This window comes from Hakea prostrata, chromosome 1 (assembly GCF_041222555.1).
Source record: "Hakea prostrata isolate BN-2017 chromosome 1, UWA_Hpros_2, whole genome shotgun sequence".
Classification (NCBI taxonomy): Eukaryota; Viridiplantae; Streptophyta; class Magnoliopsida; order Proteales; family Proteaceae; genus Hakea; species Hakea prostrata.
In genome coordinates, this window is record NC_142600.1 from 77,780,399 (window position 1) to 77,804,495 (window position 24,097).

Consider the following 24,097-nt stretch of genomic DNA (forward strand, 5'->3'; position numbering starts at 1 on the left):
ACATAGATTGTAGTTGCAATGAGATTACAATCCAAATCAATTAATTGATTGTTAATATTTGAATTACTAGGGGTTCTTTTTATCAAAAATTTATTATCTTTTTCTAGTAATTTTCATTTAAACCTACAAAATTTATTTTCCATTCCATAATTTATTCTCACTAAAAGTCACCAAACCATTTTTCATTTTTGACCAAAATGAATTCTTGTACTCATTTCTTTTAAATAGGTATAATAGAGATTTAGAATTGATATTGGGCCTTCTTTTTGTTGTTTGGGTAAAGCCAAAAAAAGCCTTAGACAGCCTAATTAACTAACTAACTAATTATTACCCCAATTGTTGTTGAGAATAGGAGTGCAAATGTATAACCTAAACTTGGTTAAAAATTCAAATTCATAGACTATCGGGGAACAAATGATGTTTGATTATTAATAGAAGCTAATCTGATCAATACACCTATTGTCAGTCCATGAGAATGAGTGTAAATTTACTTATTTGAATTTGTTTTCATATTTTCATAATCCTATTTTAGTTTAGGGATATCTAAATCTATTCGATTATTAATAGAATGCTAATATGATAATACATTTTATGATTGATTATTATCCGTCCAATAAAATTATCAAAATTAAGTTATTTATTTGAATTTATTTTCTTGTTTTAATAAAATTTTAACTTGAGACATGTGATTTTTTTTAAAATTTTTTTTCTTAAATTAAAATAAATAGTAAATTCTTAAATTTCAAACCTAACCCTTACAAATATTTATCCATTTAAATTCAAAATTATTAGATTAAGTTACTTATTTAAATTGGTTCTTATTTTTAAAATGTGAATATTTTTAACTTTGAGACATGTGAATATTGTTTTAGATTTTATATTAAAATAAATCTCAAAATTTTAAATTCTTGAAATTTCAAATCTAATATTCACATAAAAAATGATAAAAATATATCAATTAATAAAAAAAACTTGTAAAATCAAACAGATTCTGTTCGGAAAATCAATAGAATATTATCCTAATGTTCGAATATATTACGCCAATCAGTTCACACAAAATTGACTGTGGAATTTTATCTTCTGACATTCGAATTTTCATTCTTAATCATGTGAGTATCTCCCCTGGATCATTTGAGATCAACATTTATGAATACAAGGATTAAGAGAAAATTCAAATGAATATATAATAAATATAAAATTTGAAAGCATAGTACTGCACAGCTGCACTCCAGCTAAGAATCTGGTTATGAAAACGGTAGTATATTCGATTGAGAATTTGCGCGGGAATATTCGCCATAACGATTAACGCATCTGTTTAAGACATCTTAATTCATTCGTAACGACGCTGTACAGAAGATTAGAAGAAAATTGATCGAGCACTTATATCTTGATACCCCCACAATTCTTGTAGCTCATTGTATCACAGTATTTTCGTCTTCTCGGGGAAGAATGGCGATGGTTACCCTCGAAAAATCACCTTCGTCTTCCTCTCCTTCTCCTTCGTGTTCCCATTTCAGGTTTGATCAGTATAACCCTAACTTCTGACATCCTTGAATGATCTTTTCGTGAATGGGCTGAGATTGAATACACATTTCTAATATTTTTGTTTTTCTAAATTTACAGTAAATCACGTCACTACTATTTAGCCGTGGACAGACCCCAATTCAAGATGGTGAAAACACAGTTTATTTTATTTATTTTCCTGTAATCTGATAGATTTTGAGCTTCAGTTCAGTTCCTAAGCGTGCTGTTTTGTTAAACTTTAAAATTTTGCAGTTGACGTTATTGGATTTGTTGCGCATGGCAAGGAAACATTCTTCTTTACCAATAGTGCTCTGCTGTAGCTCCCGCGACGAGCTTGATGCTGTCTGCGCTGCAGTCTCCAACCTTCCTAACATTTCCTTGGATTCTCTGGTATGCCACAAGTTCACTGTTAAAAGCGTTTGGTGATAAACTCTAAATTTTGACTGGTCTTAACTTGGGTTTACACGAATGCTCCTGAAAGTTAATCTACGATTGCATTTGCAAGCTGTGGATTTTTTCTGGGATCATGTTTTGGGTTTTTTTGCTAAACACCAGGGAATTAATTTGCTGAACCACAAAGGTTACTTGGCCTCTGTCCATGCAACCTGGGAAATGTTGAATTCTTATGCCAATGTTACACAAAAATTTTCCATTGTGAGTGGTTTGAAAGAACCAAAATTGGTTTTCAGGGTTTCAGGTTGTCTCAACCAGAAGCCACCTGAGCTTCGTTTACTTCCACCAGTGTCTACATACGGCTACCTAATCCAGTTTTTCGGGCCATTGGTATGACCTTCTTGAGCTTGTGGTTGAAAAACAGTATCCCATTTCTGTGACTGTCCAGTCTGTTTTCCAGTCTACTTTGACCTTTAATTGTAATTTCCTTTGCCTTTGCTGCCTGAGAATTTATGCAGCTTTAGATGTTTAGTCCTTCAGATGGTGCATTTTTGTTATTTTTGGTGGGCTAATTGTACTGATCTGATAAATATGGCCTGGCAACTTAATTTTATCCTGGATAACTCCTTCCTCGATCTTGAATAATTTGTCTGGTGTGTATTCTAATATTTTCTTTTCACAATATAGTACAGTGACTTGGCTGAAGATGAACGCATTCTGAAATTGGACAAATTCCGTCAAGCAACTGTGAAATTGAACCACAAATTTGCTGCTGATGCTGAAGTAAACCATGAAACTGGAAATGAAGAGCATGAATTGTTTATGATCATTGTAACAGATGCATGCTTACCTCATGTATCTTTGGGGGAGTCATCCATTTGTGCTCATGTTTTGATAAATCATGACTTGCCAGCTAAAAAGGTGAAACTTCTGTTGGTTCATTGCAGATTATATATTCCATGTTTTATACACTCAACACTTTATTTGAAACATTTTATTTGCATTGAATGCTTCCAAGCTCGTAGGGGTATCTCGATACATCTTTCAGACTAGAAATTGTCATGATTGCATTTGATTCGTTTATTTGGTTTAGGACAGTTTGCCAATATCCAGGACTTGCATGTTGTTATTTTGTGTGACTTGCACATTCATAGGACCGCTTGTTTGCTGTTTACTGTTTACTGAGTCATTGTATCAAATACTTACCATTCAAGACCGGGTGATTCCCAGATCCAACAAATGAGAAGAAAAATAGATAGGGATGTGAAATGGATTGCATATAGTGCCTTTGGGTTTTATCCTTCCGGTGCTCTTTGTTCAGAGTAATTTACATCTGCTTCTTCTCCTATCACTGCAATTACTGAAAGTAGCTTACTTAGTTAATTCATCATAATGTGGTCCCATTAACGTTGATCAATTATTCATCATCAATTGGTGCAAAGATTATTGGTTCTCCAACTTGGTTTACTGTATATTATGGATTAACAACTGTGCTTTTCATAGACAAGGATAACTGGTACTAGTTCTTTGGTGTCCTTCAATAATTATTACCTGGTTCATGTGGTCAAACAGTGACTCCCCTGTTAGCAAAACTTCAAATTTATTATGAACTTTTATTGTTTTCTTCTTAATTTTGTTTTGATGATTTATTTGCAGGACACATACTTGAGGCGCATGACAACTTGTTTGGCAGCAGGTTTTTCTCTTCTTAGCAACAACAAACCTGAGTTTGGTAGGTAGTATTCTTTTTGACTAACTGAAATAAATTTGTGCAGATGGGATTGTGATCAACTTGGTTGCTGGGGCTGGTGAAGTAATGACCCTGCAAAACATTGACAAGAGCGTGGGCGTAGTTATAGAGGAGATGCCCATCAATGTGAGTTCTTTGATTTTCCTTGTCTGTTAGTTACGGACTAATACTAACTTTGTATGCGGTTGTGATGCAGATGTTTGAGATGCTGTGACAGAGGCAGATTGCAACAAGGCATGCACTTGAGAAATTTCATGAATTACTGTAATTTTATGGCCATGTAATGCATCCATTTGAAGGCAAAGAGTATTCACATGGTTGTTCATGTAAATTCCCAGAAATGAGACGCAGATATGGGATTCAAATGCTCAATCAGTTTATTACATTACATCTGAAACTATGGTTTCAGGAACCAGTGTTACAGAGAAAGCTGTGATGTATTGGTTTCAAATGTGAAGATAGTTGGCTAAACTAAAGATACTCTTGGAATTTGATCTGCAGCTCTCTTTTGATTCACATCTAAGTCAATGAGCAGTCCATCAAACATTACAACACAATTACTCCATGATTATATCAATCCCAGAAAGGCCTTCATGGTGCTCTATGCTAACATTGGCCATTATTCTTGCTGATTAGTCATGGTTGATTAATGTTTAAAGCATTTAAGGTCACTAAAACTTTTGGATTTTGAAGTCAAGTCTGGGTTCTTAGGGCTGATTCTAACCAATTTAACCCAAACCCCATCAAAATTGGTCGGGCAGATTTGATTTCCTGTTTCCACTCGAGTGTTCTTACTTCTAACCTTTTCCTCAAATCTAAATTGAGAAAATGCCTTATGAACGATCCAGGTTACATAAGAGTGTTTGTCTCACCTGTAAGCGCCTCACCTCCTGATTCAGGGGAGGGAAGCATTGCCACGATCTTTGAGATGGTGCTCGTGAAGGAATTCCCTGATAGTGACCAACCTCAAGGTTAGGGTTACATTATACTTCACTTCTATTTTAGTCTATTTTTTCCTTGGATCCGTTGAAAATTAGTTGGAAACTCTATGGTTTAATATATTGCGTTGAACTTTCTCTCACTGATAATAAAATAATATGATTCTTTCTCCCTTCTCCAGGGGGAGACTTCCATGTAATTTGGTGTTGTCTTTCTTGTTTTTGCTTCACCTTGACAAAGTAATTGTTTTTAAGAAAGGATGAGAGCATCAAATGCTGCAATGGTTCAGTCACTGTAGTTTTCTTTTCTTTCATTTTCTGTGAAGAGTCAATCTAACCCTGATTATTGGTTCAGTTGAAGGTTGTAGGACCTGTTGCTGTTCTTGGAGGGCTACTTTTAGTTATCATATTGATGTGCTTCTGTTGCATGATTTCCATGTTACAATGAAAAAATACTCTATTATGTCATGTGTCCTGGTGGAAATTATATCTGAAATAGCTATATAGAAATACAAAGCTCATATTTCTATTAAAATAAATTCCTAGTTTGAAAAGTTCCTGTATATCTGGTGCAGCTATGTGGTGCAAAATTGTCAGACTGTGTAATCGTTGGCTTCTTTTTGTTAATGGCATCTACTGCAGTTGTCATCCTTTTATGTCTGTTTAACCAATTTATGTTTTGCATTTTCTTCCTTGATTGCTATCTTTTACCAAGTTCAAGGTGTTCCTCTTCCTTGTAACATAACTCACAATTGGAGCTCTTATTTTTCAGGGATCTGTTGCAGCTATTTATTTTCAAGTTGTATTTAATTATTTATAACTGAATAATAGACTGACTTGCAAAGATTTTCTGTTGGGCTACATGATCCCTCCCCCCCCCCCCCCAAGCTGGCTTATTTCGGGATTATACTGTCGGCGTGTACAGTTTTCTCTTCTCCCTGCTTTTGGTGGAAATCGCCTTTTTCATGGGAGGACTTCAAAGGTGTTCTGCATGGTTAGTTTAAGTTTTTGATATTTTATTTTGGGTTCTCATAACATATGGATATTTAGATTTAGTCTATGAGTTGTTTCTAAACCTGTTACAACCTTCTCATTCTAGGCACTTCTATTTTCTTTCTGTTTATCAGTTTGGTGTCATGCATTGCATGGAGTGTCTATGATATTGTTGATTTTTCATTTATAATTTATTTTTTCACCTGCAGATTGCTGGTGCTGACCACATTCCTTACTGCTGCATCTTTATCATCTTCATCCTGTTTCCTCTCTTCTTGAAGCTAATAATGCATCCATCTTCAGAGACTCACATTTTCTTTTTTTGATGAATGAGTAAATTCATTAACCAAAGCCCCAAGAAGGGGAAAAAGAGTGTACAAGGCAAGAGAGGAGGGAAGATGCAAGGGGGGGGGGGGGTTACAATCTACTAGAGGGCACAAAAGAAGACTCAAGGCCCCAGAATCTACAGTGGTTCTGTTTCTTGGAGTATCAAAACAGGGAGGGTGGGGGAGAGACTGCAGCCGACCAGAGATCTCAAAACGGATGGCATTCCAAATCAAGTCGATGGATCTGGTTTTGGAGGTCCATCTCCTGAGAGTCTGCTCTCACCCAAGTGAGAAATCAAAGCATTGAACACCAATTTGCCAACCAAATCATAAATAGATCTGCCTGCAAAATGCCTCAAAAACCAGGTCCAATCACCAGGGAAACCAAGGGAGTGTCTAGAACTGGGCCAAACGGAGGTGATGGCTTTCATCCACAAGGAACGGGAGAAGGGGCAAGAGAAGAAAAGTTGGTCCACATTTTCAGGGCTGTTCAAATAAAGGATGCAGTTAGGATTGACATGGAGGTGGTGATGGATGAGGAAGGCCTTGGTGGGAAGGCAAAGGAAGGCTCTCCAAACAGAAAAGGAATGGCGTGGGATATGGCTTTTGAACCAAACAAGAGGGTACCACTCGACAAGGGGGAACCAAACATTGATTTCACATTTATTTTCTACTCTCTTTGTTCTTTGTCATTAGTTTGGCAAAAGGAGAGTTATTATTTTTGTAATGATGATTTACCTTCATTATCAGTATGACCTGAAATAGAGCTCAGAAAGGCAAGAATCCATGCAGCCAATCCCATTTAGTTGGGACAAAGGCTTATTGGTTATTGTTGTGTCAATCATTTTTTCCTTTCCTAGTTTCTTATTGATAGAAACTTGACTTGGTAGTATAATCTTGTTTGATGTTAATTTTGGAGCTCTCTTTTCCTTCATGGAATTGATTTTGCTAGTGTAATTAATAAACCCATAAGCAATAAGAAATTATTGAAGAGACTTGTTTTTATCATTTTTTTCTTCTTCTTTTGGTGGTGGGGGGGGGGGGGTGTTGTTCTGTGTTGATGTAGGGGGTGATGTTTGAGTTTTATGGTTTTATTCAACTACATATTTCTGATTAGCTTTCTGTTCTTCTGTGGTCTGCATATTAAGGAACTTTATCAGCTTCCTGTGGTAGGCTTCTCCTTTTCTTTTCTTTGGGTTGGGGTGGGGGGGGGGGTGGATTGCATTCTGTTATCAGCTTGGTAAGTGCAGAACAATTTTCCCTCAATGCACAGGAGTTAAAAGTGTACTATCTTTTTCTGAATGATCAAATGTGGACTGCCAGTTCTTACCTGATGACCTATCATTTACAATATGCTTTCATTTCTGTACTTATTTTACTGTACCAAAATTCTCATTCGTTTTGAAGATCACCTCATACTTTTCACAGGAAAAAAATTCATAGGAGAGTCTGATCTCGACTGTGTATTCCTCTGTTCTCTTCTCTTGTCATCTTCTTCTCCTCCACACGTGCACACAAGTACTGATTTCTTATTCCTGATAGTGTACAACTAGAACTTCACAACCACACGTCCTAGCAGAACTTTCTGTTGTTTCATCTGCTCAAGGGCACAAGAACTGCTTTTTTCTCACTTTCTTATTTGATTCTTTTTGGCAATTAAAAGCAACTTCTATTAGACAAGTGGAACAAGTGCTTATGAAAGGATTAGTATGAGCAGGAAAAAGGGGGAGAAAACTATTAAGGGGATTCAGTTGTCCTTGCAATTTGAAATACAACAGACCAGGTGCACAAGGGTATTATGGGATGGAATAGTGACATATTAGCATAAGATGGGTCTAAGATTCAGGTATGAGAATATTTTCAGATAAGAAATATATGTAAGAGAATGGACTAGTCAAAATACCAAAAACACTGTAGACTTGTTGAAGGAGAGGTAGTATCTTATCCAGCTAGAATTATAGGAGAGCTGCCCTGGAGTTGATCACTTGCTTGTTATAGTGAAGATGTTTGAAAAGTTCAACTCATTGTTGTCAAGGTGATACCTAGTATCTAGTACGACTTTGATTAAAGCTGATTGGAGGGCGAGGATCCATGTAATCAATCCATTCAGTTGGACAAGATGGAGTCTTTGTATGTGTTTTAACAATAAAAAAAGGTTTACCCAATGCATGAAACCTGCCACTGCAGGGTCTAGGGAGGTTCATAATGTATGCAACCTTACTCTTGCTTTTACAGAGAGGCTGTTTCCGAACTCAGACCATGAACAGTTAAGTTGGCCATAGGTGAGCAACTTTATCATTGTGCCAATGCCCATCCTTAATCACATGGCAAAATTTCAGAACTTAAAAACAAAAATCAAAAGAGTGAAGAAGGGAATATAGAAGAGAAAGTGAGGCTGCCAAAGAGATCAACAACTGATGGTTGCTTCTCCTTCTCAGATGTTATTTATAGGAAGAAATCTGAGTACAATCCCCTTTCCTATCCAGACAAAGGAATAAATCAAAACAACAGAACCTGACCAAACTAGAGCAGGAAACTTGGAAAAGAATGAGATGAGATAATGAGATAAGTATAGCATCCACTATAGCAGGACTCCATCTGTTGCGTTTGTAATAATCACAACTTTCACAACACGAACATTAGTGAGGATAAGCTTTTAATGCTCAGTACCAGTCAAAATTATAGCTAACAAACTTTAAACTGCAGCAGAGGGAAGTACCTATCTAGGTTTTTTTACTTGTTTTAAATGGCAAATTGTCATTTCTTTTTAGCAGTACTAATCAAAGTGAAGCTTGAATAAATATAGAGACATGGGTTGCTTTTGAAACAGATGATGTTGCAATGTGTGTGAAACTGAACATGGAAAGTTTAGAATCATTTAGTTGATTAATCATCAAATATATCCAAAAAGTAGAAAAAACACATTAGCGTTTGTAGTCCAACGGTTAGGATAATTGCCTTCCAAGCAATAGACCCGGGTTCGACTCCCGGCAGACGCAGTTGATTATTTTTTGGTCTGGGAAAGCACCCAGCTTACAAGAACACAGTTTACTGAAGTAATATCTGTGAGATATATATGTGATGCAAAGCTAATCCTATTTATTATAAGTAAAATAGCAGGCCTTAGATATATATTTGCAACAAAAGACCAAACTGTTTGGTATTAGTTGATGCAATTCATTGCTTATAGCCTATGTGTCTCGCCCTTTCTTGTTGCTTTAATTGCACTGTTATGTTTGTAATTGACTGCAGGTTATCATATAAATATATAATCCAGCAGAAAACGTAAAAGCTTCTTACATGGGAGTTCTAGTTTTACATGAAATTTTGTGGAATCATTTTTCTGAGAGAATAATACATAGGTAGCACTTTCCCTCACGTTCAAATTACTACCTACTGTGATGCCTCTTAGTGTCCTCATGACCTGTTTTCTGTCAGAGAGCAATACCCAGAACAAAAATCCAATTTCATCTCATGCACCCACATGTTCCACCAGGATATGCCATTGGTTTCTTATTTTTCCTGGGTAATGTTGCTTCTGTGATAAATTGACAGCCCATCTAACAATCTTACTCGTAAGATTAGTTTCTTCATATGTGGGAAGAAGCTATTGACTTAAGAGGTTGAAATCTGAATGACCTTCTTTCTGGTTTCCATGAATGTTGATCACCTGTTTTATCATAACAACATTATTACTCGAACCGATCCTCCCAACAATTTCAGATTTTATATGACCAAGGACTATGAACACTAGAAGCTTTGCTGTAAATAGGAAACAGGTTTCCTAGAACATGAATGAATAAACCTCTAAATTCTGAAACACTGGAAGTGATTCAATTATTGCCTCTAGAATTGAGTTTAAGAGTGGAATATGTATCAAGCTGACTCCTAGCACCCGTGCACCAGTGGTCTAGTGGTAGAATAGTACCCTGCCACGGTACAGACCCGGGTTCGATTCCCGGCTGGTGCATGTTTTGACTTAGTTTTTTTGCACAGGGCTTATATCTTATTCTCTTTCTTATGAACAATTTTATAGTTGTACAAACAGAAAGGCAGTGTCTTGCCAAAATATGGTGTTTGTAGCTGTTTAAAATGGAGTCTTCTGAAATTGTTTTTCCTTTTTCCCATTTTGGTTTTATGGATCTTTGAGGATGTGGAGTTAGTGAGTAAATTGCATAGTAAGTGTAATTGTCTTAAAATTTAGAAGTGTTTCTACAAAATGTGTTTCCTTGTTTTAGATAGACAGGTCAGAGCATGTCTTCTGTTTCACAACAAAAACAATTGGAAGTGTATATAAAGTCTAGTGTGGTGAGTGGGGACTCTAGTGGACAGCAGGTCAATAACCAAAAATCAGTGCTTACATTCAGTGCTAATACTCCTACCATAATTAAAAGGTGGTTTGGGCGCACTTCTAAAGATTAGATATGGGAAGGCCCCAACTAAATACTTGGGAAAGTCAATGGAAGTGGGAGCGAACAAAACTGAGGTGTTTCAAGTTTTGGAGGAAAGACATACAAAGAAGTTATTAGGATGGGCACAACACTATCACACATATGTTGGTCGAGAGATTCTTATCAAGGCCTCAGCCCAACTGGTGAGTAATTATGTTGGAATGCACTACAAGATCCCTAAGTCCTTTTATCAAGAAAACCAGACAGAAGCTCCCTCATTTCTTTTGGGGTGGTACTAGTGAAGGTAAAGTAGTACATTGGATTGCATGGGATAAAATAATCCAAAGTAAAGCTAATGGATGTTTGGGGATTAAAGACACAGAGCTACATAATAAGGCTCTATTATCTTGAGCAACATGGTGACTGTTTGCAGAACTTAATAGTGAATGGGCTCTGATGATGAAAACTATTTATTTTCTTTGCACCTCTGTATTACAAGCACGGTTGGGAGCATCCCCCTCATCATTAACCAAAGCGCCAAGAAGGGGAAAAAGAATGTACAAGGCAAGAGAGGAGGAAAGTTGCAAAGGGAGGGCGGGGGGGGGGGGGGTACAATCTACTAGAAGGTACAAAAGAAGACTCAAGGCCCCAGAAATCTACAATGGTTCTGTTCCTTGGAGTATCAAAACAGGGAAGGTGAGGGAGAGACTGCAGCCAACCAGAGATCTCAAAATGGATGGCATTCCAAATCAAGTCGATGGATCTGGTTTTGGAGGTCCATCTCCTGAGAGTCCACTCTCACTAAATGTGAGAAATCAAAGCATTGAAGACCAATTTGCCAACCAAATCACAAATAGATCTGCCTGCAAAATGCCTTAAAAACGAGGTTCAGTCACTAGGGAAACCAAGGGAACGTCTAGAACTGGGCCAAATGGAGGTGATGGCTTTCATCCACAAGGAACGGGATAAGGGGCAAGAGAAGAAAAGTTGGTCCACATCTTCAGGGCTGTTCCAACAAAGGATGCAATTAGGATTGACATGGATGTGGTGATGGATGAGGAAGGCCTTGGTGGGAAGGCAAAGTAAGGCTCCCCAAACAGCAAAGAAATGGCGGGGAATATGGCTTCTGAACCAAACAAGGGGGTACCACTCGACAAGGGGGAACCAAACGTTGATTTCACATTTATTTTCTACTCCCTTTGTTCTCTGTCATCAGTTTGGGAAAAAGAGAGTAATTATTTTTGTAATGATGATTTACCTTCATTATCAGTATGGCATCAAATAGAGCTCAGGAAGGCAAGAATCCATGTAGCCAACCCCATTTAGTTGGTACAAAAGCTTATTGGTTGTGTCAATCATTTTTTTCCTTTCCTAGTTTCTTATTGATAGGATCTTGATTTGGTAGTATACTCTTGTTTGATGTTAATTTTGGAGCTCTCTTTTCTTTCATGGAATTGATTTTGTTAGTGTAATTAATAAACCCATAAGCAATAAGAAATTATTGAAGAGACTTGTTTTTATCCTTTTTTATTTTTTTCCCTTCTTTTGGGGGGAGGGGGTGTTTGGTTGTTCTGTGTTGGTGTAGGAGGTGATGTTTGAGTTTATGGTTTTATTCAACTACATATTTCTGATTAGCTTTCTGTTCTTCTGTGGTCTGCATATCAAGGAACTTTATCTGCTTCCTGTGGTGGGTTTTCCTTTTTTTTTTTTTTTTTTTTTTTTTGGGGGGGGGGGGGTGAATTGCATTCTGTTTGTTATCAGCTTGGTAAGTGCAGAACAATTTTCCCTCAATGTACCAAAGTTAAAAGTGTACTATCTTTTTCTGAATGATCAAATGTGGACTACCAGTTTTTCCTGATGATCTATCATTTACAATATGCTTTCATTTCTGTGCTTATTTTACTGTACTGAAATTCTCATTCGTTTTGAAGATCACCTCATACTTTTCACAGGAAAAAAAATTCATAGGAAAGCTTGAACAATCACTTAAACACAAACAGCCCCACCCCTCTTCCGGAACAAGAAGTTTTGAGTGTTTGAGGTGCATTTTCATCTTAACATGTTCACAGAGTGATATGATCAATGGGATCACATGATCTCATGTTAATACTGAGCAATGATGATGGACAACTAATTTGTTGGTAATTAATTTTTCCAAACAGAGGTACTATAGAGAGTCAAAACAGGTCACAGCATGTCTACTGTTTCAAAACAAGAACAATTGGAAGCATAAAATAAGTGTAGTGTGGCGAGTGTGGACTCTAGTATCACAGCTTATGTTCCAACCAAGGCAGGTTTTGGCCTATACATCTGCAGTGATAGCCTGTGCAGCTGTCCTAGCTACCTTAGGAAGAAAGTGTAGTATTTCTTTTGGGGTAAGTAGAAGGTGTAGTATTTATAGGTACAGGGCCAAAAGGATTGTAAGTAAATATTCAAAAACAAAAACATTAAGTTTCAACCATCAATTTGGAGTCAATCAGTAAATCTACCTTTAATTGTAATAACAGATATGATGTATTATAATTAAGGATAGGGATCAGAGTTTTGGGTATATATTCTGATCCCTACTGTGTGTTCCTCTGTTCTCTTCTCTTTTCATCTTCTTCTCCACACATGCACAAGTACTGATTTCTTATTCCTGATATTGTACAACTAGAACTTCACAAGCACACGTCCTAGCAGAGCTGTCTGTTGTTTCATCTGCTCAAGGGCACGAGAACTGCTTTTTTCTCATTTTCTTATTTGATTCTTTTTGGCAATTAAAAGCAACTTCTATTGTACAAGTGAAACAAGTGCTTATGAAAGGATTAGTATGAGACAGAAAAAAAAAAGGGGGAGAAACCTATTAAGGGGATTCAGTTGTCCATGCAATTTGCAATACAACAGACCAGGTGCACAAGGGTATTATGGAATGGAATAGTGACATATTAGCATAAGATGGGTCTAAGATTCAGGTATGAGAATAGTTTCAGATAAGAAATATATGTAAGAGAATGGACTAGTCAAAATACCAAAAACACTGTAGACTTGTTGAAGGAGAGGTAGTATCCTATCCAGCTAGAATTATAGGAGAGCTGCCCTGGAGTTGATCACTTGCTTGTTATAGTGAAGATGTTTGAAAAGTTCAACTCATTGTTGTCAAGGTGATACCTAGTATCTAGTACAACTTTGATTAAAGCTGATTGGAAGGCGAGGATCCATGTAATCAATCCATTCAGTTGAACAAGATGGAGTCGTTGTATGTGTTTTAACAATAAAAAAAGGTTTACCCAATGCATGAAACCTGCCACTGCAGGGTCTAGGGAGGTTCATAATGTATGCAACCTTACTCTTGTTTTTACAGATCTAGAGACTGTTTCTGAACTCAGACCATGAACAGTTAAATTGGTCATAGGTGAGCAACTTTACCATTGTGCCAATGCCCATCCTTAATCACTTGTCAAAATATCAGAACTTAAAAACAAAAATCAAAAGAGTGAAGAAGGGAATTTAGAAGAGAAAGTGAGGCTGCCAAAGAGATCAACAACTGATGGTTGCTTCCCCTTCTCAGATGTTATTTATAGGAAGAAATCTGAGTACAATCCCCTTTCCTATCCAGACAAAGGAATAAACCAAAACAACTGAACCTGACCAAACTAGAGCAGGAAACTTGGAAAAGAATGAGATGACATAATGAGATAAGTATAGCATCCACTATAGCAGGACTCCATCTGTTGTGTTTGTAATAATCACAACTTTCACAACATGAACATTAGTGAGGATAAGCTTTTAATGCTCAGTACCAGTCAAAATTATAGCTAACCAACTTTAAACTGCAGCAGAGGGAAGTACCTATCTAGTTTTTTTTGACTTGTTTTAAATGGCAACTTGTCATTTCTTTTTAGCAGTACTAATCAAAGTGAAGCTTGAATAAATATAGAGACATGGGTTGCTTTTGAAACAGATGATGTTGCAATGTGTGTGAAACTGAACATGGAAAGTTTAGAATCATTTAGTCGATTAATCATCAAATATCTCCAAAAAGTAAAAGAAACACATCAGCGTTTGTAGTCCAACGGTTAGGATAATTGCCTTCCAAGCAATAGACCCGGGTTCGACTCCCGGCAGACGCAGTTGATTATTTTTTGGTCTGGGAAAGCACCCAGCTTACAAGAACACAGTTTACTGAAGTAATATCTGTGAGATATATATGTGATGCAAAGCTAATCCTATTTATTATAAGTAAAATAGCAGGCCTTAAATATATATTTGCAACAAAAGACCAAACTGTTTGGTATTTGTTGATGCAATTCATTGCTTCTAGCCTATGTGTCTCGCCTTTCTTGTTGCTTTGATTGCACTGTTATGTTTGTAATTGACTGCAGATTATCATATAAATATATAATCCAGCAGAAAACGTAAAAGCTTCTTACATGGGAGTTCTAGTTTTACATGAAATTTTGTGGAATCATTTTTCTGAGAGAATAATACATAGGTAGCACTTTCCCTCACGTTCAAATTACTACCTACTGTGATGCCTCTTAGTGTCCTCATGACCTGTTTTTTGTCAGAGAGCAATACCCAGAACAAAAACCCAATTTCATCTCATGCACCCACATGTTCCACCAGGATATGCCATTGGTTTCTTATTTTTCTTGGGTAATGTTGCTTCTGTGATTGATACGGAGAGATTATGATCAGACCGGGTTCATACCTGGTCCGACCCTCGACCCCGGTCGAGACGTAGAGAACCGACTCGCTCCCGAGCGAACCGGATCCAGAAGATGGCTTGCTGAAGAAGAAAGCTTATTCGGCTGCAAGCGTGCCCTAATCCTACTTATGGATTGATGGCAGACTCGAATTGACGGCTGCGGATAATCATTATCGAAGAGATAATCATCACATAACCTAAAGGTTATCTCAGGAGTCCTCTACTAGTCCAAACTAGTAGAAGTCTATTGCTCAACGGATCTAACTGTTAAGATCCAACGACTACCCGAAGAAGGCTCAAGTGCATCCAACGAAGGAGATTCGAAGGTACACTCTATATAAACCTCACTACCATACAAGGTGAGGGGATGGAAAAGAATACTATCCTGAGACTCAGGTTCAGATACATACTGATAGACCTAAACTATTAGCGATCTGCTATCTAGATCACCTTTCCCAGTTCTTCATTCCTTAGCTCTGTGCTTCTAGCAGAGCCGTTTGTGATTAAGTTCATCAAATGACTTAGCCTTCGGAGGTGGACTCCCGACCCCAGCGGTCGGGCCACATCTGACGCTTTCGTTTTGCAGGTCATCACGAGGAGATCTAAGGGCTGAGCAGATTTTGGAAGCATCAATTGGCGCCGTTTGTGGGAAACAACTTGAAAAGCCATGGTGACTAGATCAGCAGCCGCTGCACAACGCAATTCCGGTGTTTAGATCCCTGGAGTGAATAATCCAAATATTCCCCAGGAAAGCCAAAATCCTATCGAGGTAGATGGTGGCCAGGGAGGACGTAATCCTCCTCCCCGATACACTCCAAGATCAATTGGATCGGGTAAAGATTCAACTCTTGGAGGTGAGCCAAGCACTCTCGCATGCTCACCGGACGAGTGGTTTTACCACAAGAACCCGATCGTAGCGCGATTCGGGGAGACGTGCATTGCCACGTGACCGAGAGATTTTGCTGAAGACCGGAATATCGATCAGAATTTTCGTGAAGGGGACCGAGGACTTAGGAGGATTGATGATCAACCGAGGCGAGACGATCGGTTCGACAGACCGCAAGAGAGTACAACTGATTCAAATACAAGGTTGGATACATGGGTAAGAACTCACTCACCCACTGTCAGAAGAACCGTTCGTGATGATCGAGCAGTTCGCGACGAGCGGAATGCTCGGGAAGGACGGGCTGTTCGTGATGATCGAGTAGCACGGGATGATCGTGTTAATCGAGGTCGTGATCATATTCTTGAAGATCACCCGACCGCAGTTGGTCGGGAATTGGCCAACATCAATGAGAAATTAGGGCGAGTTGGCTAAGGGAAGAATAACTGAAGATATTTACTCAGTCATTCGGAAGACTCCCTTTGCCGAGCCAATTGCGGGATATCAGTTTCCCCGTAACTTCCGTTTGCCTACCTTTTCAACATTTGATGGCTCCGGAGATCCAACAGCTCACATCGACTATTACCAACGAGACCATGGCGTTTCGAGTAATTCGATGAAATTTTATGCGGGGTTTTTGGTTCATCTCTCCCTGGAGCAGCACAAAAGTGGTTTTCGAACCTCTCCTCTGGAAGGATCGTAAACTTTGACGAATTGGCGCGCCAATTCATAGGGCGATTCCAGAGTGGAATACAGGTCAAGAAAACGGAAGAAACCTTGTTTACTGTCAAACAAGGAAAGAACGAATCAATCAGAGAGTTTCTGAAAAGATTCAACAAAGTGACGATGGAGATAGAAAATTTGGATGAACAAGTTGCCAAAACTGCTCTATTCACGGGACTCACTAATCGGAAACTCCTGGAGTTATTACTACGGGATATGCCTGCGACTTATCTTTGAGTTGGTACAGAGATGCCGAAGCGAGGCTGAAGTCATGGAGATTCTAGATGCGCGCCAAAGAGATAATAAAGTCTCCAATAAGGAATAGAAGGCTCCTGAGCAGAAGTAGAAGCCAAAGAAAAATGTCCGTGATCGGGTTGGAAAATCTCAGGCTTGGCGCCAAAGGTCCCCCTGTAAAAGTGAGTACACTCCATTGAATGCTCCTCGGGCTGATATTTTAAATATCCTCAAAAGAAAAAATATTTTAAAGTTGCCGCCTAAAATTCTTTTGAAACCCGGAGAGCAAAGCGGGATCGAGAAAAGTATTGCCGATTCCACAAGGACTATGGTCATTATACTAATGACTGTCGTCATCTGAATGTAGATATTGAGAGATTAATATCTCAGGGACATCTGTCCAGTTTCGTTAGCAGAAGAAGGGAGGAGCCACGTGAGCCACGTGCGGCTGCTCCTAAAAGGGAATGTTCGGTTAGTTCGGAACGATCAAGGGAGGCCCCGAAGTCTAAGAAGGGCAAGGAGGTGATTGAAGCTACTCGGTCACCAATCCTTACCATCTTCGGGGGACCAGAGCCCGAATCACTCCGGAGTCTCGAAAACAAAATCCAAATTTGTTGGAACCGGAGAGATGCGAAGCGGAAGAAGCTGAATGGTGAAGATTCTATCACCTTTAGCGAGGAAGACGAAAGAGATGTTTGTTTACCTCATGATGATGCTATAGTCATCAAGGTAGAGATTGCATGACGGGAAGTGCATAGAGTTTTGATTGATACAGGGTCTGCAGGTGACCTAATTTCCTACGAAGTGTATCAAAAATTGAAGGTGGATCGGGACTTGATGAAACCTTCATCCACACATCTATATGGTTTTGCGGGGGTCATCTGCGGTGGCGGAAGGATCGGTCCAGTTGGATTTATCCATTGGAAGTTTTCCTAAGGAAACAACCGTCCGAATCAATTTTTTGGTGGTTCGGGAACTGCCGCCACTTATAATATGATCCTCGGGCGACCATCTTTATCCAAGATAGGTGCTATTGTTTCGACAAAGCACCTGAAGATAAAATTCCCGACTGATATGGGAATTGGTCAAGTCTCCTCTGACCAAAAGATCTCTCGGCAGTGTTACATTGCCTATTTAAAAGACAAGGAGGGCCCGAGGAAGGTAACTGCCCTGCCCATAAAAGTTCGAGATGATCGGGAAGAGACAGAGATGCAAAGACCCGAACCAAAGTGGAGAAGCTGGAACAAATCCAGCTGTGTACCGAGGATGAGAAAAAGATTACTTATATCGGGTCCGAACAATTTGGAAGAATTTAAAGATGAGTTGAAGTTATTTCTTCAACAGAATAAAGATGTATTTGCATGGTCTGCTGAGGACATGCCCGGAATCAATCAGGCCATTGCAGAGCACAAACTCTGGATAGATCCTAAGGCGAAACCAGTGATACAAAAAAGAAGAAATTTCTCCATTGAAAAATATGAAGCCGTTCGAAGCGAAGTTGAAAAACTTAAGAATTCTGGTTTCATAGAACCAATTGAGTGCCCAACTTGGTTGGCCAACGTGGTAATGGTAAAAAAGGCGAATGAGAAGTGAAGGATGTGTACAGACTACACAGATCTTAACAAAGCTTGCCCAAAAGATTGCTACCCGTTGCCTCGGATTGACCTCTTGATAAATGCAACTGCAGGATATGAAACTTTAAGTTTTATGGATGCCTACTCAGGGTATAATCAGATCCTTATGAATAAGGAGGATGAGAAGTATACGGCTTTCATGACTGATCGTGAAAGCTATTATTACAAGGTCATGCCTTTTGGCCTGAAGAATGCAGGAGCAACATATCAGAGGGCCGTCAACAAGATTTTCAAAGAGCTGCTAGGAAAGAATGTTGAAGCTTATGTTGACGACATGCTAGTGAAAAGCTTTACAAAAGCAAATCATATTACAGATTTAACTGAGGTATTCTCAGTACTGCGGAAATATCAAATGAAGCTAAACCCAGAAAAATGTGCCTTTGGAGTCTCCTTGGGCAAATTTTTGGGCTTCATGGTATCACGAGAGGGGAATTGAGGCTAATCCTGCCAAAATACAAGCTCGATTGATATGGAGGCTCCCAAAACTGTTCGGGATGTGCGGTGTTTAACAGGGAGAGTTCTTTGCTTTAAACCGATTCATCTCCAAGTCCGGAGAAAAATGTTTGCCTTTCTTCAAGGCACTTAAAGACCTGAAGGGCGAGTAAGGAAGCAAAGTGGACTGAAGAGTGCGGGAAAGCTTTCGAGGAGTTAAAAGAAGCACTTGGACAACCACCGATCCTGTCCAGACCAGAGAAGGGGGAAATATTACAGCTATATCTAGCGACATCCCTTTCAGCGGTCAGTGCAGTACTTGTTCGTGAAAAAGATAAAAAACAGTGGCCGATTTACTATGTAAGCCACGTGTTGCTAGATGCGGAGACAAGATATTCACAGATTGAGAAGCAGGCTCGGCTCTCATGATGGCCGCCGAGAAAGCTAAGGCCATATTTTCGAGCTCATCCAATTGAGGTATTTACAACTTTTCCTCTTAGTAAAGTTCTTAACAAACCTGATTTGTCTGGAAGGATGGTGTCCTGGTCGGTTGAACTCAGCGAGTTCCAAGTGAGCTTTAAGCCCAAAACTGCAATCAAGGCTCAGGCATTAGCCGACTTTGTAGTAGAAACTACTGCACCGGTGGAACCCACCATTGAGGATCCCATTATACCAACCACTTGGGAGGTATATGTGGATGGTTCGAGTAATAAAGACGGAGCAGGAGCTGGAATTCTATTAAAAAGTCCAGCAGGATTTATTATTCGATATGCTTTGAGATTTGCATTTGAAGTAAGTAATAACGAAGCAGAATATGAGGCTCTGATAGCAGGACTTCGGTTGTCAAAAGCATAATCTATTGCAGATGTTACTATTTATAGTGACTCTCAACTTATAGTCAACCAAGTCCAGGGGGAGTATGGTATTAAAGAACCACGCTTGCAGAAATATCAAGAGATAGTGCAGGCATTTCAAAACCAATTTCGGAATTTGAAGATATCTCAGATTTCGAGGAATGAAAATTCAGTGGCAGATGAGCTATCCCGACTAGCCAATGCCAAGGAAAAGAATCTAGACCCTTCGGTCTACATTGAAGAGATAACTTTTCCAAGTTATCATGAGAAAGAAATTTCTTATATTGAAGCGGAACGTTCTTTGGATGGATCCGATAATCGAGTATCTAAGGGATGACAAATTACCCGAGGATCCAATAGAGGCAAGGTTGATCAAGATTCGATCAGCTAGATTTGTCATTCAGAATGGGAGGCTATACAAAAGATCTTATGCTGGACCCCTTATGAGATGTATAGGCCCCGAAGGAGCAAAATCAGCTTTGGCTGAGGTTCATGAAGGAATTTGTGGAGCTCACATGGGTGGACTAGCCCTGGCTCACAAAATTCTGAGACTTGGGTTATATTGGCCTAAGGTCCAAGAGGCTGCTATGGAATACGTTCGTCGATGTGGTAACTGTCAAATTCATGCTACTGAGATCGAAGCGCCCGGCGGAAACTATGACTTCAATTCTAAATCCCATTCCCTTTGCGATGTGGGGAATTGATATCATAGGCAAATTCACCAAGGCATCGGGCGGACGGGAATATCGATAGTAGCAATTGATTACTTCACAAAATGGGTAGAAGCCAGTGCACTGGCGGCAATTACTGAGAAAAAAGTGGAGAAATTCGTGCTTGAATTAATCATATATCGCTTTGGAATTCTAAAGATTATCGTCACTGACCATGGTACTCAGTTCGACTGTCCACAATTTGAGCAATTCTGTGGAACATATATGATCGAGCATCGTATGTCCTCGGTGGCATACCCCCAAAGCAATGGACAGGTAGAGGTTACTAACCGAATGCTATTGGAAGGAATAAAGAGAAGACTCGAAGCGACAAAGCTTCTTGGGTCGAAGAACTTCATAATGTCTTGTGGGCTTATAGAACTACGGTTCGAACACCCACAGGAGAAACTCCATTCAGGTTGGCATATGGATCCGAAGCATTGGCACCAGTGGAGATAATGGCGGGGACATTACGGGATCGTGAGTTCGAGGAAAAAGCAAATGAACAAGGACTGCTTGATAGTCTTGATTTGTTGGACGAAGTTCGGGCAAAGGCAATAGCACGAACTCAACATTATCAAAGAAGGATAGCGTCTCATTATAATACTCGAGTGAAGAATCGTCGGTACTTAGCCGGAGATTTGGTGTTGAGAAACACCCTAGCTTCCGACCCACGTCACCAAAGAAAATTGGACCCTTCCTGGGAAGGACCTTATATGGTTGTGAAACCGGTTGGTTCAGGAGCTTACAGGCTGAAGAACATCAACACCTAGAAAGAGTTGGATCGTTCGTGGAATGCTAGGCATCTCAAAAAGTTTTATCCTTGAGGATGATTTCAATTTTGTTCGCGATGTAATCATTTTCAACTCAATCAATGCAATTTTTGGCTTTCAACAAACTATCTTTTGATTGGGGGGCATCATACACCACATTCAAGAACAAGATCCAACCATAAGGCATCGGATGAAAATTCGTGTGGGTCCTTCAACACTTATGGAAATTTTTCGGACTTTCTTAAGTCGAGGCATCGGATGAAAATCCGAGTGAGTTCCTTTTGCAAGGCGTCGGTTTGAAACCCGAGTAAGTTCCTTCAAGACTTATTGAATTTTTGAATTATCCTTAAGTAAAGGCATCGGTTTAAAACCCGAGTGAGTTCCTTCTCAGACTTATTGTATTTCTCCGGAAATCCTTAAGTAAAGGCATTGTTTCAAACAACTAAGACCTAATGCAACAGCGATTCAAGTGGCTAGCAAAGTTCAAGATAAAGTTAATTTCTTATTTCTTCAAAAGATCCAAAGAGGCCAGTATCAAAACAATTACAAGAGCTGGATACAATCTTCGGTCAAAAAAGAAAGTCATCATAGGTGACTGTTAAGAAGTTATACAAGATCGACGCGACTTTGCTAGAACAAACATATGAGTCAACCATTGGTGTGGATTCAAGGAAAAGAAGAGAAGAAGCGAGGATTACAAAAAATATTTCGGTATGCATAAAATCCTCCGCAATTTCATACTCTTTGTCCAGCTTGTCCAGGAGAAGTATGGTCCTCGACCAAACTCGCATTCAGGACAAGCTCGTCATAATTGACTTCTTCCAGGGGAGAATAAACATGAGAATCTTCCAGATAATGCATAATATCTGGATCGGAAGGTTGAGGATCAATCTTATCCTTGGTCCAGTCGGGAGGAGGAATTCCCAGGTCGGTAAATACTTCAGGATGGCAAACAGACCTGTAGGGAGTCGTATCAAAATGAGGATCCTTCCTTAATATTGATTCCCATACTTCGTTCTCACCATCCCGGTACGCCTGCAAGTTATAAGCATTCAGTATATCAACAAAGGGCTTACTGTGTAAATACTTGAAGACGCAGGCTCTGCGAACATCAGTTGGAAGGGATTCGGGCAAAGGAACGACAGCTTGCCTTTCAGGTAATGTTTCTGATCCTTTGGCTCCTGACTTTCCAACTGTTTGCTCCAATCGCCGGATCTTCTCCCTGGCATCATCCAAGTCCGACTGAAGACGACCAATCATCGAATTTTTTTCTCCTACCACCTCCCAATCTAGATTCCGAAGGCGAGCAATCTCAACATCTTTAGCTTTAGAGATTTCCCGAAGCCTAGAAACTTCATTGCTCAACCTACTGAGCCTAGAAACTACTTCCACTTGGTTGTGGAAGTTACCAGCAAGACTCCTGCAAACAACTTCCGAGTTAAGAAGGAGCAGAAGAGTAATTTTTCAGAATCAGAGGATAATGAAGAAAGACTTACATCACCAGTGACTTCGTAAAGACTTCATCTGGAAGTTTGGAAAGAACTGCGCTCTCAAAAGTCATTCGAGCAGCAGTACACCATTCCAACGCTCTGTCAAACTCGTTTGACCCTAATTCAGGCGAAGGATGAGAAGGATGAGCTACACCAAGAGAAGGATGAGCTGCATCACTTGTCAACCGACTGCGCTTCCTAATGGCAAAATCCTCCGACTCGGAAGGAGAGGAGGAGGATGTCAAACAAACAAGCATTAGAATGGGAAATAGGAGCAGCACCTGCTGGGACCACACCTTCATCAGACGCCAACATAGTTGCCTCAGATGCTCGAAGAGTCTCTTTCGGGGGTGCACCAACAGTCTCACCAGCAGGGGCGTCGGCAGCACCATCGGCAACGGAGTGATCAAGATCTTCCTGGGAAAGACGAGCGATCACTTCGGGCAAAGGAGGCGCAGGGACAGCATCAATAGAAACTGCGGGAATCTGACTTGAAGATTCACCGGCAGCAGTCGCCTTACGCTTGGAGGATTCACTAGTTGAAACCACCTCACTGGCCCCAACCACCACCGACGGAACGATTTTCTTGCACGATTTTGCTCTGATAAAGTTCGGGTTGATCTTGGGAGCCACTATGCAAACAAACAAGCCGTATCAGTACAGAAATAAAACGACGACAACAAGAGGGAAAACCCTAGTTTTTTATCACTTCCGACAAAACCAAATAACTAAACCCCAAGTATAACTACTGTGCAGTTTACTCAGGGGGGAAGTGGGGAAAGAGATGAGTAATTAAGAAACTCACTTGTTCAGAAGTTGATAGAGCTATTGTTGGAGTACGAGGAATACGGAAGCAGGCCGAAGGACGAAAGGTCGCTTTAGCACTTTAGCAAATCTAACTTGCAGAAGGCAGGATAGATGGAGAGTACCCATGAAGGCTTTAAATAGCCTCAGGTATTAAGACGACGGTTGAAGGCTAAGGACAACCGACGACCTAGATCAAAATGACGCTTCGAAATCCGCAGAAAGCAAGATCAACGGTCGGAGGGATGCCACATGGAAACATGTGGAAACGAGCACCTGATGCAAGAGATACCTCCAATCGTCGCACCGCCATTAAAATAATGGATGTATTTCCGATTCATTGGAAACAGTGAATGGTATACAAAAGCAAGAAAACGTTTGAAGCTCGCAGAAGGGAAACGTGCGGACTTTGCAATAAATGAAGTAGTGGGGAAGATTAATGCATCTTTCCGAAACGCATCTTCACAATATTTCTACAAGATTATTATTCGGCGAGGAATGTAAAGTTAAGTGATAAGTTTTATCATTAATACTTTGATATTCAAGGCAAGATTT

The 24,097-nt window shown here is 39.6% G+C and overlaps 1 protein-coding gene and 3 non-coding genes across 4 annotated transcripts; all 4 read left to right on the forward strand.

The window, feature by feature from the left end:
- The first annotated feature begins 1,359 nt into the window (after nt 1-1,359).
- Nucleotides 1,360-5,460, forward strand: LOC149030258 (ATP-dependent RNA helicase fal1-like). Its single transcript, XM_089142547.1, has 7 exons — nt 1,360-1,517; nt 1,624-1,672; nt 1,777-1,914; nt 2,605-2,838; nt 3,574-3,613; nt 3,693-3,793; nt 3,864-5,460. The coding sequence occupies exons 1-7, from the start codon at nt 1,450-1,452 to the stop codon at nt 3,879-3,881; spliced, it is 648 nt and encodes a 215-aa protein (XP_088998673.1). The 5' UTR covers nt 1,360-1,449; the 3' UTR covers nt 3,882-5,460.
- Nucleotides 5,461-8,851: 3,391 nt separating this feature from the next.
- On the forward strand, nt 8,852-8,923 carry TRNAG-UCC (transfer RNA glycine (anticodon UCC)). Its single transcript has one exon. It is a non-coding gene; the product is annotated as a tRNA-Gly (tRNA).
- Nucleotides 8,924-9,823: 900 nt separating this feature from the next.
- TRNAG-GCC (transfer RNA glycine (anticodon GCC)) lies at nt 9,824-9,894 on the forward strand. Its single transcript has one exon. It is a non-coding gene; the product is annotated as a tRNA-Gly (tRNA).
- Nucleotides 9,895-14,355: 4,461 nt separating this feature from the next.
- On the forward strand, nt 14,356-14,427 carry TRNAG-UCC (transfer RNA glycine (anticodon UCC)). The gene has a single exon. It is a non-coding gene; the product is annotated as a tRNA-Gly (tRNA).
- Nucleotides 14,428-24,097: the final 9,670 nt, after the last annotated feature.